The 15,334-nt window shown below is 63.8% G+C and overlaps 1 protein-coding gene across 3 annotated transcripts; it reads right to left on the reverse strand.

Annotated features, from left to right (window-relative positions):
- Positions 1 to 237: 237 nt before the first annotated feature.
- LOC109502033 lies at positions 238 to 15,334 on the reverse strand. 3 transcript variants are annotated; one of them, XM_045034960.1, is made up of 8 exons: positions 15,192 to 15,334; positions 14,695 to 14,832; positions 9,194 to 9,334; positions 8,999 to 9,104; positions 8,329 to 8,431; positions 4,301 to 4,502; positions 1,378 to 1,761; positions 238 to 1,245 (listed from the first exon to the last, which is right to left on the reverse strand). In XM_045034960.1, exons 5-8 carry the CDS (start codon positions 8,378 to 8,380, stop codon positions 1,005 to 1,007), a joined length of 879 nt encoding a protein of 292 aa, XP_044890895.1. In that variant the 5' UTR covers positions 8,381 to 8,431; positions 8,999 to 9,104; positions 9,194 to 9,334; positions 14,695 to 14,832; positions 15,192 to 15,334; the 3' UTR covers positions 238 to 1,004. The 3 variants fall into 3 exon arrangements, with proteins under 3 accessions (XP_044890895.1, XP_044890894.1, XP_023113759.2); XM_045034959.1 differs by having other exon boundaries at positions 8,329 to 8,449; XM_023257991.2 differs by having other exon boundaries at positions 8,329 to 9,104; positions 15,150 to 15,242.

Below are 15,334 nucleotides of genomic sequence, written 5' to 3' on the forward strand. Positions count from 1 at the left end.
CCGAGCTGGGGGTGGGGACGATGGGAGGGCTGGCCAAGGACGCCCAGTGGGGTGACAGGGTCCAAATCCAGAGAGAGAGGTGTGAGGACCAAGGGAGAACGGTGGTGGGTCGTTCAGACGGTGGATGTTTCCTTAGAAGAAGTGTGTGGGGACATCCCAGTCATCGGGATATAAATACCACGTCTCCCTCACCCCTGGCACTTGAACGTATATACATATATGGGCACACAATTCTACTTTTCTTTTTTCCCCCGCTTTCCAGCCATTCAGTGGTTTTTATAAGCTCTAAATTTAGAAAGCAACAGAGTGTCTGGGACCGGGCTGCAGGCACTGGGGTTTCTGGGGCCCTGTTTCTGCCACAGCGACCGTTAGGAAGGCCGGCGAAGGATGAGGCCCCAGGGGGTGGAACCGGATCTCGGCCTCGTCCTCAGCGCTCTTGTCCCCAGGGACCACTCGGGGTCTGTGTCCCTCGGGCCTCCCGGCCCCCCAGGGCCTCCCTTGCTCCCGGTGCCCCAGCCGCGGGGCGCATGGCGTGTGCGTTCTCAGGCAGCGCTGGTCGGTGAAAGCCTGCGGGGGGACGGGAAGGGCCGGGGCTGGGCCCTGGGGCCTCAGAGAAGGCAGAGATGGCCGTGAGCCTCCCCAGGGGACAGCTGACTTCCAGGGCGGGGCGAGTCCTGCCCATCGACACTGGCGCACCGGGCAGACGGAGCCTCTGGTCCAACGGGGGGTCCGAGCGGCCCCAGCAGCACCCACGTGTTCTTGTCTCAGGAAGTGCACCTTGCCCGGGCACGGGTCCCGGTGAGTCTGCGACCTCCATCCCTGCGGAATCTTCCGGAAAGGGAGCCGGTGCCATCGACCACAGCCCCACGGCCCCGACGGATCTCAGGACCGTGACAAGCACTCGCCGCGCCCCGTCCGTCCTCTGTCTTGGGGCCGGGACTCCTCCTGGTCCAGCTGACCTGACAGCCTGGGTCTTACGCCTTTTCAGGCCGTCAATCCCACGCTTACCCGTTCACAGCTACAGCCGGGCACTCGAGCACAGCAGGTGCACACGCGGGCGTGTCCCAGTCCCTGGCATCCCAGACACCAGACTCCTCAGGCTCGGCCGCCGCCAGAGTCAGCCTTTTGCGCCTGGGGGTCTCCTGGCACAGTCCGGCGAGAGCGACCAGGCAGGACCGTCCAAAACTCATGAGGGCTCTTCCTATCGTGACCTCGGTGACACGCGTCCTCTGGGCACCAGAACGTCTGAGCCCACACGGCCAAAGGTGGGGGGGTGGGGGGCTCACAGTCAGCCACTCGGGATGGGTGGGACCACCTGTGTGCCCGCCCGCTTCCCGAATCCGTGGATGCTACTAACGCGGCCACAGCGCCACCCACCTGTCGCTGGCTCTGGGAGGAGACCACGGGCAGAGGAGCGGCTCCGCATTCACAAAACGCCGTGTCTGCGCCGCATCTATAGGGGCCCGTCGTTCGGGAATCCGTGTGCGGTGCTGGAAAAGCAGGAAGAGCAAGCCCGCGCCCGGAGCGCACGCCAGGCCCCAGGTGGAGAGCCGGCCTTCCCAGCCCGGAAACGGTGCCACAGGACAAGGGCCGCCGAGCGGCCGGTTGGTATCTTTGTGGGGTGGTGTCACGGCAGGGCCCAGGGTCAGTCTCTGATACCGAGACGGGTATCGGACGGGTCCAGACGATGGCGCCAACGTGCAGCCCGGCCGTGCCCCCTGGCGCTTGATCCTCGCAACCGTCGCTCGAACTTGGAGGAAGCTGGGGGAGGAGGTGGTGGGGAGCTGGCTCAGGCACCCCGCGCCCTCGGCTGCTGGTGCCCTCGCACAGCGGAAGCTCCCCGCGCGTGCCGACGGGGGCCTGTGTGCCCACCCTCAGAGGCCCGTGCGCGCGCCCCGTGCCCAGCGCACCCCGTCCCTGAGCGGCTCCCCCCGCCGCGGCCCACTGTCCGCGAATCAGCCCCGGTCTGCTCCTGGGGCCTCTTCTCCCCACACAAAGCTCGGCCCATCGGGGGGTGGGGACTCCCTCCCTGGTTCCACCTGTGCCTGGAGGGCCCGGTCCCCTTGCGGCTGGCGCCGCGGTTCCTAAGCTAAAGCCCCGAACCCCCACGGGGTGGCGGTAGGAGGCAGCACCTTGGGGGGGTCATTCGGGTGAGATGAGGTCACGGGGTGAGCCCCCCGGGGGAGCAGGAGAAGACTGAGCTCTCCCCCCTTTCTCCGGCCCCCCCCCGACCCGTGAGCAAGAGGGCAGCCGCCTGCCAGGAAGGGAGCGCTCACGGAAACGGAACGTGCTGGCGCCTTGATCATGGGCGTCCAGCCTCCAGGTCAGCGAGAAGGAGATGTCTGTCCTTGAAGCCTCGGGTCCCGGGTGTGTTCTGTTCAGCAGCCCGAGCGGACCCCCCGAATCCCACCTCTAGGACTGGACCCCAAGGAGCTGAGGACGCCCCGGGCAAAGGTGCGTGCGTGAGGGGGTCCGTTGCCCACCGCTCACCTCTGCCGGCTCTGAGCAGGCCGGACGGACCCTCGGCAGGTTTGCAAACCCTGCCCGAGGTGTGGGGGGCCCCAGCCAGGGCGTGGGGAGCACTCGGCAAAGGTGCGGGCCAACGGCCAGCGCAGATGGGGCCCCTCGCGGCCTGCCCGTAGGGATTTCAGCTCTTCCTGGGAGCGTCCGTCCGCAGCGGCCCAGGCCTTGTGGCCACGTCCTGGGGGAGGGCCCGGCTGTGGCTGCATTTCCAGGGAGCAGAGAGGGGCCAGAGGCCAGGGCACCTGAGCCCTGGGGCTTGGCCCACAGTACGGGCTCCCAGCTGCCGCAAACCCAGCGTGGCCCTGACCCCGGGGCCTGGACACCACACGTGGCTGCCTCTCTGGCCGGGCTTGGTGGTGATGCCTCCCCCCGCAGGGGCCTCTTTAATATATCAGGTCAGGGCTGGTCAGGAAATACCCTAAGCCAGAGAGCCAGTTCTATGACAGGCAAAGAGCCAGGGAGGGTGACACAATTCCTGCCCCAGGGCCTTTGCCCGCCCCATGCCGCTCCCTTGCCATGCTGGAATGCTCTGTTTCCAGGTCTCCCTTGTGCTCTTGGCCTTGGCTTTGGGGTCTCAGCTCAGGGGGCCCCCCCCCGACCACCTGGTTTAACTTGTCCCCCAGCCCAGTCTGTCCTGACCGTGTTTCATGTTATGTATTATGTATATCTGCCCCTCCAACACCATCTGGACGTGTGTTTGTTAACTGGCCTCTGCCCCACCCCACCGCCTCCCGACCGTCCCCAGTGTGCCCAGCCCTGCCTAGGGGGCCGATGGCAGGTGCACGGTGGAGGGGGGGATGGCAGCCGTCACAGAGGGCGGGCGGCGGCCGGACAGGGCGCAGGGGCACTTGGGACAAGGCGGGGACCCTGGCCTCATCCACACTAAACTGATCATGTGATGTCCTCAGAGGTTCGGCGGCAGGAGGGGACAGGCAGGGAAGCCCCTGCACTTGGCCCTCCCTTGTTGAGCCAATGGGGCCCGTCGCTCTGCCCCGCCCGCGAGGCGGACCCCCGTCTGCAGCTCCTGACGTCCGTCAAGCTCCCTTTCCTGGCTTTGGTCGCTTCTGGCTAACCGATCTTGTGGACATCTTGGGAGCTTGGTGACAAGACCCGAAGGCGGGTCACGGTTACCCCTCGGCTCTCGAGAGGCGCAGGGTGGGTGTTTCAAGTCTCTGCCGGCCGAGTCCCGGCGCCCCTCTCTTGGGAGTCTGGGCGGACCGGTGGGGCCCGCGGAGAAGGGGGCCGGTTTCTATTCTTAGGTTGAATTCCCTTCTGGAAGGCTCTGGGCGTGTCTGTGGCACAGATGCCCGGGGGCCAGAGCTCCCTGGCTCACGTTCCCTTCCTCGTGTGTCTCCTTCCTCCCGGCCCAAGGGACAGGGCTCCTCTCTCCTGCCTTCGAGCAAGACGTCTGTCCGTGTTTAAGGCTCCTGAATGGAAAACACCAACCACCCGCACACGCGGCGCCGTGGTGCTTAGGACACGAGGCCAGGGAGGCCCGGCTCTGTGGGACTGCACACACGGGACAGCCCGCCCCAGCCACGTTTCAGATAAACGCGGACGATGTTCAGCGTGGGCCCGTCTCCTGGCAGCCCCACGCGTGCACGGCCGGGGAAGACTCTGGAAGACGCGCGCACGCCCCCCGACCGACGAGACGCGTCAGGAGCCCTCGCGGGTGGGCGAGGCCATGGCGCCCGTGAAACACGAGCGGAGGTGACACGTGTCCCTTCCAGGTAGAGGCGCCGACCTGCTCTCCCGTGGCCCTCGGCGTCTTTCTTACCACGGGGACAGATGGCGCGTGGGCCGCGTGGAGGCTCCCGCCGGCCCGGGTCTCGGGTCTGCGGGCAGCTGATGGAGAAGACTCAGGACGCGGAGAAGCGTCCCGGGGGCTGGGCGCCCAGAGCGGGCCGGCCTTCCCGCGTCGTGTCCAGCGGGCGATGGGAGCCCGGCCGGCTGCTCGACACCTGCCCTTGGCGGACGCCCTCAAGGGAAGAGAAGAAGGAGAAGAGACAGGTCGCTGCTCGCATGGGAGCCCGCAGGACGGAGCCCTTGGATTGCCCAGCTCGTCTGTGATTCCCACCCTTGAGGGAGCTGCTTCCTCTTCAGGGGGTGGACACTGGGTCTCCGGGAAGGGCCAGGGGCCGCCCAAAGCACCTTGTTCTCATCCGTCCATTCATTCATTCATTCATTCGTCCGTCCGTCCCAACGTTTGTCGTTGGGGCAGGTGCCGGGCTGGCAGGTTCAGGGACACTGGGCTCACAGAGCCCCTCCTGGAACGCGAGCTCTGGTGGGAGAGACAGACAGACCCGATCACGGTCAGAGACTAGCTAGAGGCGGTCAGAACTTGCAAGGACGAGTGTGGGAGGCAGAGACTCCCTCCGCTGCGGCTCTGGACACGGTTCCAGTCCTGACCGCTGGAACTCAAGGCCCTGGTGGGCAGGCCCGCACCTGTGCGTCCGGTCTGGCAGCCGCCAGCCACACGTGCCCGGGGCCCCAAGCGTCTTATTCTGACCGACGCCAACGTCTGTGGTCACAGGTGTCTGAGTTACCGCACGGATCTCTCAGGTTTAGAGGCTGCTGGCATCGGGGAATTGGGAGGAAAACCTCTCCAGGCAGAAAGACCAGCCCCTGAAGCCCGAGGAGCTGGAGGGAAGCCGGGGTGGGGGTGGGGGCAGAGGGGAGGATCGGGACTGAGCAGTCTGCACGCGGATTTTATTCAGCCCGAAGGAGAAGTGTAGACGGTGGTACCAGGGTTATGACCAAGTGACTTGCACGTTTTCTAGATCCTTCCGGCTGCTGCTTCTCCCACCCAGGGCAGCGGGTCTGTGCCGGGGGCTGATGCCACTGACCTGGCTGCCCCCGGCCTGAGCAGGGGGGCGGCTGTCAGTGGGAGGGAGCCGTGGGCGGAGCAGGGGCGCGGGACTGAGGGCCACAGCTGCGGTTTCCCGTGCGGCGGGTCGGGAAACCCCTGTGGTGGCTCCGGGCTCCGGGCGCCGGGCTCGGGTGTCCCAACCCGCCCGCAGTGGCCGCCCAGACCTCAGACCCAACCCCCCCCACGCTCCGCCCAGGGACGCTTCCCCAGAGTGCCACGGAATGTCACGGAATGTGCCACTCCTAAAAGACGGACGGTGTTTGTTTCTCGAGAAATCTTGCCCCCACCCCTTAGCATCCTAGATCTGCTTCCAGTCGCCCAGAATCGGACAGCGTCTCGTGGCACAGAGGAGACGTGCACGGGACGTGGCTGGGGGACGACAGGGAGGGCCCGGTGCCGAGACCCAGGTCGGGCTGGGCTCTGCTCTGGGCTCTGCTCCTCCTAGAAGATGCTCCCCGGCCTCCGCCAGCCAAGCCGGGAACAGATACTCCTCTTTGGAGCCTTCCAAGTGAAGGTCGTTTAATAGAAAAGGCGGATGCCATTTAATAGAAAAGGCGACAGTCAAGAAAGGAGGAAATGGATCATTTTCGAAAGGTGAGTTGGGGGCTGTTTCGCGTCCCCGGACAGTGTCTCGGGGATCAGAGCGCCAGGTGCCACCTCAAAGCAGACTCAAGGAGGGGAGGGGCCGGAAGGGTGACACCGTTCGCCACCGTCACATCGAGAAGAAGGGTGCACGTTGCAGCCACGCGGTGCACACGTCGGACAGCCGTTCCCAGAACCTCCCTCCGCTGTCTTCCTACGAGACGCGGGCGCAGGCCTTGCGACGACAGAAACGCGTCCCCTCCCTGGGCGCCAGGTGCGGGCAGGGCTGGCCCCTCCGGGGGCCCCAAGGGAGGGTCTGGGCTGGTCTGCCCTTTCTCCTGAGCACACCCACCACTGGATCTGGAGCCCGTTCTCACCCAAGAGGACCTCATCTTATCTAACTGCATTTCCAGACAAGGCCAGATTCTGAGGTTTCAGGTGGCCGTGACTCTTTGGGGGACACCGTCAGCTCACGGCACGCAGCTCTGCAAAGACTTCAAACCCGAACACGATCCCTGCGGCCCTCATCGCCCCCGCCCCACGCTGTCCCCAGCTCCTGGTGGCCCCGGCCGCTTTCCCGGTCTGCGGCTGACCGCGGGCTCTCCCTCCTCGGAGGCGCCTTGGCCGTGCCGGGCCTGCGGTCGGACCCGCCACCCTGCCCCGTCCGGCCCCGTGATGGGGACCGGGCCGCCGAGTGCACAGCGCTTGTGCGAGCGGGTCCCCCCTGAGCTGTCGGAGGGGCGAGCGTCGGCGGGGAGGGGGCAGCGCCCTCGGCTCCCCTCGGCAGACTCGCCGTGGACAAAAATCCTTTCACCTGGAATAGAAACTCCGCGGAGATGATAAATCTTCTTGCCCCCACGTCTGGCTTTCAGAAACGACGCCCGCCACTTACGGTATGAAAAATGCCGGCGAGCCGGCTGCGAGCGGCACATGGTAAAAAGGTTAGTCCCCGTACCTCGGGCTCACAACCCGCCACCCTGCCCCCACCCCGCACACAAAGCCTTTTCTTTCTCCAGCTGGAACCGCGAACACCACATGAATGCAAAGAGCTCTTTCAACCTTAGATTTTAAATTATTTGAATTAAAGCTGGGATCCTTCCGGGCCTTGTGCTTTCCTGGTTATTTATCACTGGCTAAATGTACGGGTCTGCCGAGCATCTCCAGGGACCGCCCTCACTTAGACGCGGCCTCGGAGATGTTATAAACTATTTAAAACCGAAGGCTTGGCCGTGTCCGGCTGCAGGGAGGGCGAGCACGCTCTGCTCGTCGGAAGCTCTTTGGGAAAACGGGGGACTCGCCGCTCGGTCATTCGCCCTGGCTTTCCTCTGGGTAATCACTTTAATACACTTGAAAATAAGCCTTTCCCCACTGAGGCACGGTGATTTTTTCCCCCCTGTTTAGCAAACATTGATTTTTTTTTCCCTCCCCTCTGATCCCCCCCACCCCCCCCCCCGGCCCTGTCCTGTCTCGCCTGAAACTAACAAGCTTCCTTTTGTTCCAGGGACACCCCAGCCACCCCGATTTGCTGACACTTCCGCCGGGCGCCAGCAGGGGGCGGGAGACCCTCTTTTTTGAGGGCCACACTAAGGTGCTCCCGCCGGACCCGCCATGGGTCTGGGGCAGGCAGGGTGACTGTCACACCGAGACCCGGGGGCGAGGGAGGCCGAGATGGCTCCCCTGGGTGCCTGGGGAGAGGACGGCTCAGGTCAGGGACGCGACACGTTGAAGCCATCAGAATGGGCAGCAGCAGCGGTTTAAGTTCACGAGGCCAGCGGAGAGCCCCCCGCTAAACTGTCAGGGACCCCGCTGCCGCTGAGGAAACAGAGGCCAGAGAGGCCACGCTTGGGTGACCAGCGCTCTGGTGGATGTGGACAGCCTCCAAGGTAGCCCCTGAGAATCCTACCTCCGGGCACGCGCCCCTTCACGTGCGCGGCTCCCCATGGGCTGGGCCAGCAGATGGCCCTCGGAACAACAGAAGGCGGCACAAATGACTGGACGTCCTTCCCGGGATCAGGTATAAAAGGGCTGTGACTCCCGGCCTGGGTGACACGCCTCACGCGGTGAGGGACGGAGGCCTGCCCACAGGCACGTGTGTGAACTTGGAAGCAGACCCCCCCACCCCGGCCTCCCCGTGGACCCTTCAGATGAGACCGCGGCCCCAGCCTCCGGCACCCAGGTGAGCGGAGCCCGGATTCCAGGCCCACAGAGACCTCGAGATAAGAACTGACAGCTGTTTTCAGCGGCCAAGTGTCGTGTTAACTCATTGGGCGGGGCTGGGTGGCACCACAGCCCCTCTCTGGGTTGTGTGCGGCCTCCCCTCCCCCGAGGTGCTCGCTGGGCTCCCGCCTCCTCACCTGGTCCCTGCTCATCAACACACTCTGTTCTCGCTGGCCAGGTGCAGGGCATGGGCTGAGTTGTGTCCCCCACATTCTTCGGCTGAAGTCCTGACCCCCAGACCTGTGCAGGTGGCCTTACCTTGGCAGGTGATATAATTAAGATGAGGCCACCAGGGTGGCCCTAATCCAATATGACCGACGTTCTTATACAGAGGGGAAACTGGCCACAGACCCGTGCACGGGGTGAATGCCACGGGAGGACTGGGGTTCTGCTGATGCCAGGAGCCACCCGGAGCCCGGAGACAGGCCTGGAGGGTCCTTCCCCGGGGGCCTGCAGGGGGCGTGTGGCCTCTAGGGCCGCCTGGCTGCATGTCTGCGGTCAAGCCGCCCTGGCCGCGGGCTCCGTCACAGCAGCCCCAGGTCATAGGTGGTTCCAACCCCCCTGTCCCTTCCCCCGGGAGGCTCCATGACACCCGGAGAGGAAGGGACTCTTGGAGCGGTAGGTCCCTCCTCCTCCAAAAACAGGGGCTCAGATCCTGGCAGCCTCTGCCCCCAGCATAAGCGTGTGTCCCTTCGGCCATGGGGCACCCGAATCAGAGCCCTAACACACCAAGCCTACGAAGACGGACGTACAGGACCTCCCACTCCGGCCTTGTGATCGTTTAAACCTCGACAGCGGAAAACTCACTCAGCGCAAACCCTGAAGAGAGCTACACGGTCAGAAGAATCGGGTGAAGTGGGCAGCCGGTCGCTGAGCAGCCGCTCGGAAGGTGGAGCCCGAGCTCTGCAGGCCCCTTGAAAACAGAAACTCACGATGCGTACCGGTGGGAAGGACGGGACGGTGCGCGCGGAGCGAAGGGCGGGCCGCGTCCAGTCTGTTCACCTCCGCTCCGTCCTGCTGGGGCTGGAGCCTCGCCAGCCTCCGACGGGGTGCAGGATGGCCATGGCCCCACGGCCTCCCACCCCACGCAGGCATCATCCCGTGAAGAGGAGACGAGACGGTGGGACCCCAAGGTGTCCAGGTCTAGGAGCGGGGAGAACGGTGGTTCACAAGCCTGTCTCTTGTTCCCCTGGAGGCAGGTGAAGCCCCCGCCCAGCACCCCCCCCCCAACCAGCTGGCCTCCCCTCCGCTCCTCCCTTCTCTGCTTTCCTGCCTTCCACGCGGAGGCTCCCAGCAGCTCAGCACGTCTGGGCTCTCCCCCCTCTCCTCTGTGTCCCGGCCTAGATCATCTTCCACCTGCCCTGCAGTTGGGTGGGGCCGGTCACGCTACGGGTTCCTGCTGCAGAGGGGCAGACGGGACAGCGCCTGGGATGGGCTGAATGTCTGTTTTCTCCCACCAGATTCCTACGCTGAAGCCCTGGTGTGACGGTGTCAGGAGGGGGCCTTTGGGAGGTGGTTAGTGTCAGATGAGGTCACGAGGGTGGGCCCCACAGCGAGATTAGTGCCCGTCCAAGGAGAAGGAGAGACCCCAGCCCTCGCTCCACCCTGCGAGGACCCAGAGGGAAGGTGGGAGTCCACAGGCCGGGCCAGGAAGCAGGGCCTCACCGGGACCAGGCCCCGCCGGCACCCCCGCTCTCGGACATCCGGCCCCCAGAGGCACGAGACACGGACGTCTGTTGTTAAAGCTGCTCTGTCTGTGCTGTTCTGTTATGCTGCCCGAGTTGCCCAGGACGGCCCCCCGACGGCAACGGCTGGGTCTCGGGGCAGGCCTGGAGCTGTGCCCACCCACACGGGGCCTGATGCCCCCGAGATGTGGGCTCAGGTTACGGTGGTTAGCGGTCCGGTGGCCGCCACCCGCCACAAGGAGAGATCATCCTCTCCTGCCTGCCCTGTGGTCAGGCGGACCAGGCACGGAGCCCTGGAGTTGCTGCACAGAAGGCCTCTGTCTTGATGGATCGGGAACCTGGGTCCCCCCAGAGCTGCCTCGGGTCTCCGGCCATATCCGCCGCGATGAGGGGTCCACTTCTCACCAGCATGTACCCGGGTGAAGTTCATCACCCGCCGGGGCTGGGCCCCCACTCCCGCCGGGCCACAGAGCCACGTGTCCCGGGAAGTTTCCCTCCGCCTCCACACCGTCAGCGGCCTGAGCGCTTGGGGATGCCACAGGCCAGCCCACCACAGCACATTTGACCGCAGGTGCAGAAGGCACGGCAGACCACCTGACTGCTGGCCACAGGCCACCCCCACGAGGCGATAATTTAGGCAGATATTGAACAGTATATGAGAATTCAGGGGGAGGGGCGCAGGGAAGGGCCCTGCACCCTGACGCTCTCACCTATGTGACAAAGGCCAGCCGTCACTTTGAAAATGACCAGGCACCTGTCACAGCGCCTGGCAGGAGGTGGTGCGTGAAGTGGGGCGGGGCGAGGGTCAGGTGGGGGAGGGATGGGATGCACGTACAGCACGTCCCCGTTGTAGTTTGAAATCTAAAACCCTAAGGAACACGCCAAGGTATCAGCAGTGCTTAGCGTGACCGGGTCGGGTCTACTTCTTATCAGCTTTATAATGCTTTTTCTTATGTTTGGCAAATTTCCTCCAACAAATGTATTTAGAAAACACATTTTGTAGGTGCTGGGACCAGTGCTCCATGAGGGTGGGGGACAAAAAGCAGGAGAGGGGTGGTCTGGCCTCAGACCGTCTCTCCCCCCAAATAGGCCTGCCTCACCTTCCCTGCCCAGCAGTGTCTCCACAGTGCCACCCTGAACCGTGGAAAGCTCTGCCAAGGGCTGTGTCGCCGAACTCCCAAGAGGATGTCAGCTCAACACCAATTCCTTCCTTCTGCCCCCTGAATACTGACTTGTTGCTGTCACGTTGGCTGCAGTGAGCCCGGTCTGCCCATCCAGGCCAGTTTAGTGAGTCAGGCTCATGGGAGGCTGAGAGAAGAGTCACCTAACGATGTTATTCCTGACCCAACTGGCTGGAAGGGGACAACGGTAGGCAGGGCTCATGATTGCTGTGCTGTCAGCTGTAGGGGCCCCATAGGCTCCGCTGAAACCCAGAGGTCAGAAAGAAAGGAGGTAGATAAAGACAAGTGAGTATGCTGACTTCAGCTACCGAGAGAAGAGAGGGGGATGGGAGGGATAATTGAAGAGGAGGTTGGATGGATAGAGGGGTGGGGATAGGTGAGTGGTGGATGGATGGATGGATGGATGGATGAGTGGATGGATGGGTGGGTGGATGGATGGGTGGATAGATGGATGGTGGATGGATGGAAGGATGAATGGAAGGATGGATGAGTGGATGGGTGGATGGATGGATGGATAGATGGATAGGTAAATGGATGAATGGATGGATGGATGGATGGATGGATGGGTGGATGGGTGGATAGATAGATGGATGGTGGATGGATGGAAGGATGAATGGAAGGATGGATGAGTGGATGGATGGATGGATGGATGGATAGATGGATAGGTAAATGGATGAATGGATGGATGGATGGATGGATGGGTAGGTGGGTGGATGGGTAGGTGGGTGGATGGATGGATGGATGAGTGGAGGGATGGATAGATAAGATAGATGGATGGATGGATGGATGGGTGGGTGGATGGATGGATGGATAGATGTATAGATGGATAGGTAAATGGATGAATGGATGGATGGATGGATGAATGGGTGGGTGGGTGGATGGATGGTAGATGGAGAACAGATGAGTGGGAATGTGACACAAGTTCCTTCTCAGAGATTCAAAAGGGCCAGGACACCACACAGAGTGCTCAGGGCTTTGGGCTCCCTGGGGCAAAGAGTTAGAAGAGAAGACAGTTGGGGAGACCCTGCAAGCACCCGTGGCCCCTGCACTCCCGCATCGTCCACGGACATGTACCCAGTTCTCTCCTGTGGGAGCAGTGCCCGTCCTGTCGCTCACACAGTGTCCCTGTTCCATCAGGCTGCCGGCCAACACTGGACCAGACCCTGGCAAACAGGATCTGGCCGCCAGATGTCAGCCACGACTAATGAGGCCAGCCTGCTGGTCACTAATCGGCTGAGGCTCTGGGCATCAGTGGCAGATGGAACCAGGGATGATGGGACAGCCAGGGCGGCCCCCAGCCCGGGACTTGTGTGGCCCAGTCGCGCTGCACCAGGCCAGTAAGGAGCAGGGGCGCTCGGCCGGTCCGGGGCTGCCCGCTCCTGTCTAAATGCCCGGCAGCCTTCCAAGGCTGCCCAGGGGCTGCGCACCTCCCCCCACGGGCCGGGGCTCCTCCAAGGGTGTGGGAGGCGGGGTCGTGCAGGGGCTGGCGAGGGCTGCCGTCGGGCGTGACTGCTGGACCAGAAATAAGAGGCAGCCTTCCCGCGTAAGACGGAAACGAGTGCCCTCCCGGACGATCACGGTGGCGAGCCTTGCCCTGTGGAGGGGGACGGAGTGACAGCCGGTTCGCCCATAAACTTGTTCGAGCGATTTACGAGGCATGGCCGGCTGGGGTGGGGGCAGGGCAGCCTCAGAGGCCGGCTTCTCACCGGGGTCCGAAGGGCGGTAACGTCCTTGCGTTAATAGCAAATGCAACCTTCGCGGCAGATGCCGAGCTGCAGGGAGCATCGCCTCCGCCGGAGTGGCAAGGACGCCTGTGGACCCCGACGTGGGCACCTGCACAGGATGCGTGCTGCCCCCCTCCCCAGATGCACACCCCCGGGGCTGGGAGGGGCGGGGGCGGTTCCGCGAGGGACCGCAGACACGGCGAGGAGGCAGGGCTGGGGGGCGAGAGGTTCCCAGGCACCTGAGCCCCACGGGGTGGAATCTCTGCCCCCGGCTGGGAGCTTGAAACCAACACAATATCACGTGGGCTGTGGCTCCTAAACCCACTCGGTTTCCTCAGCGGCCGCGTGGTACCGCCCCCCAGCGGATGTCCCACTTCCTGGTGGTGGGTCTCCTCTCCGTGAGGTGGACAGTCGTGAGCCAGACTGGACGCTGATGGTGGGGGCAGAGGCTTCCCCGAGCCCGGGGCCAGGCTTCGAAGGCACAGGCACACGTGACAAGCGGTGGGGATGGTGCGTTCCGGGCGGGGGGCGGGCATTTGTCCCAAGCGGGCGGAGAAGAGTGAGGTGAGGACCGCTTCCTGGGGTCGCTCTGCCGGGCGTGCGGCGACCCAGCGGCCACGGCTCAGCAGGGAGACTGGAAACATTTGGAGAAGGGGTCCTGGAAACGCTCGGATGGCTTTGCTAGCAACCACTGTCCTGACGGCTGGGCCCCCTTTCCTGGCTCTGTCCCCGGGGGTCTGAGCTTGTCCGGGGCTGGCGGGTGTGGTTTCTGTGTGCTCGTGTGGCCTGTGCCCGGGTCAGAGGCAGCTGGCCTCTGGGACGCGGTTATTGTGCTGTTAAGACAACGGGGTGCCCAGTGGCCACAGGACGGTCCCACACCCCCTGGCCGGTCTAAGCTGCGCCTCTGCCTTGGTCTTCTTCTCCTTCTCTGTCCCTCCTGCAAATGCCCCCCAGCCCCCGCCGGCCCCGGCCCCCACCCCCCGGGACAACCGTGCCACCCGTGTGCCTCAACCCGGCGTGTGAAACTGACATCTGATGTTACATCACCTCCCACGTGCGCCGCTTTGGGGCCCAATTTAGAAACCTCGAGAGCACATTCCTCCTGATTCTGCCTGGAGTGTTTGGGGACAAGGAGAAACTTCTAGCAAAGCCTGAGACCCGGGCACACAGGCCTTTTGTGGTGTAAGCAGAGGCTGGAACCCCCCAGACCCAGCCTTCCGCTGACCGTCCCCACGCCCGCAGCAGCCTGCCGGGGACACATCCTTCCCTAAGTGCTGGAGCCTCCAGATGGTGGGAGCCCCCGCAGGGGCAGTTGATGATGGTTTGGGGCTGTGCAGACCCCGCCTGGGGTCATCCCGAGGCACCAACCCCATTGCCCTTGTGACTCAGTTTCTACCTGAGGTGTCCTTTGGGGAAAATGTCCAGCAATGCCAACTTTATATCGATTCTCACCCAGGACCTAGCCCCGAGGGTGCCCCCAAAGTCCTACGTCTGTCACTTGTCTACACGACACGTATACACCACACAGCTACACCACGCGTCTACACTACAGAATAACACGTGACTATTTTTGCTGGTGGGTTTAGAGGGGTCAGCCGGACACACAGGACCACCGGCAGGAGGAGGCCAGGAGGTCTAGTGGGGAGGGGTCCTCTGGGAGGGCTCTCTGGACGGGGGCGGAGCTGGACCCCCCGAGGCTGATTTGGGATGTGCGGGGAGGGGAGGGACCATCGGGGACTCACACGTCCCCCACGCCCCCCTCCACCCTCCAGGGCTCAGTGCCGTTGGCCCTGGCTCTCCGGGAGGCTGCGGCGGGTGCCCCTTGGCCTGGCCCCTCGGGCAGAGCAGGACTGGGGCTACAGCTCACAGCCTTGCCACGGTTCAGCCTCCCTGCCGGCCTCAGATTTGCTGACCTGGTCATCTCTGAACGCGCTTCAGGGGGCGTGGCCGGCTGTGTGATGGTCCGTAGACACAGGTGTCCCCGACTCCAGAAACCTCAGATCCCGTCTTCAGAGGTCGTGTCCCAACCCCACTGCTACGGCTATGCATGCCTAGAGAGACAGCCAGCAGACCCAGACAGCTTTGCTTAGTATCTCTTCTGTGGGATAGAGAGCCAGGGCCACGGGCTAAAGGGAAGAGAAATCCCTGAGGCCTTCCTGGAGGAGTCTGCATGTTCTGAGTACCTGCTGTGATGGGCTCTGGGCACTGTCCCTCCAACCTGGACCCGTGCAAAGGGAAATGTGTTTTTGCCCCCCCCCCCCATAACGGCAGCCCAATGGGCCAGAGGCACCGGTCCCCTGGGTGGCCCCAGGATGGACTGCTTTGCTTGGTTCCAAGGCCGGGCCTCAGCACACGGGCCTAGCAATACCTCCTGTGGGTCTGGCTTATCCCGTGACTGTTGGAATCTCACCAGGAAGGGAGCGCTGGGGGGCTCCGAGCCCCCCGCCCCTGAAGGTCCTGTGCCGCTGGCTGAGGACAATTGTTGCCTTGGCTGCATTGTTACATGTGGGACCGTCACCCCTGAAGAGGCCACAGCCCCCGGACCGTCTGAGA

This window comes from Felis catus, chromosome C1, assembly GCF_018350175.1.
Source record: "Felis catus isolate Fca126 chromosome C1, F.catus_Fca126_mat1.0, whole genome shotgun sequence".
Classification (NCBI taxonomy): Eukaryota; Metazoa; Chordata; class Mammalia; order Carnivora; family Felidae; genus Felis; species Felis catus.

Coding starts and splice junctions, on each gene's coding strand:
- LOC109502033 (XM_045034960.1), bottom strand. CDS start 8,380: ATGCCCTGCACCTGGCCAGCGAGAACAGAGTGTGTTGATGAGCAGGGA. Junction 4,503..8,328: donor TGTTGATGAGCAGGGACCAG/GTGAGGAGGCGG, acceptor TCTTCCCTTGAG/GGCGTCCGCCAAGGGCAGGT. Junction 1,246..1,377: donor CCTCCCAGAGCCAGCGACAG/GTGGGTGGCGCT, acceptor GTGTGGGCTCAG/ACGTTCTGGTGCCCAGAGGA.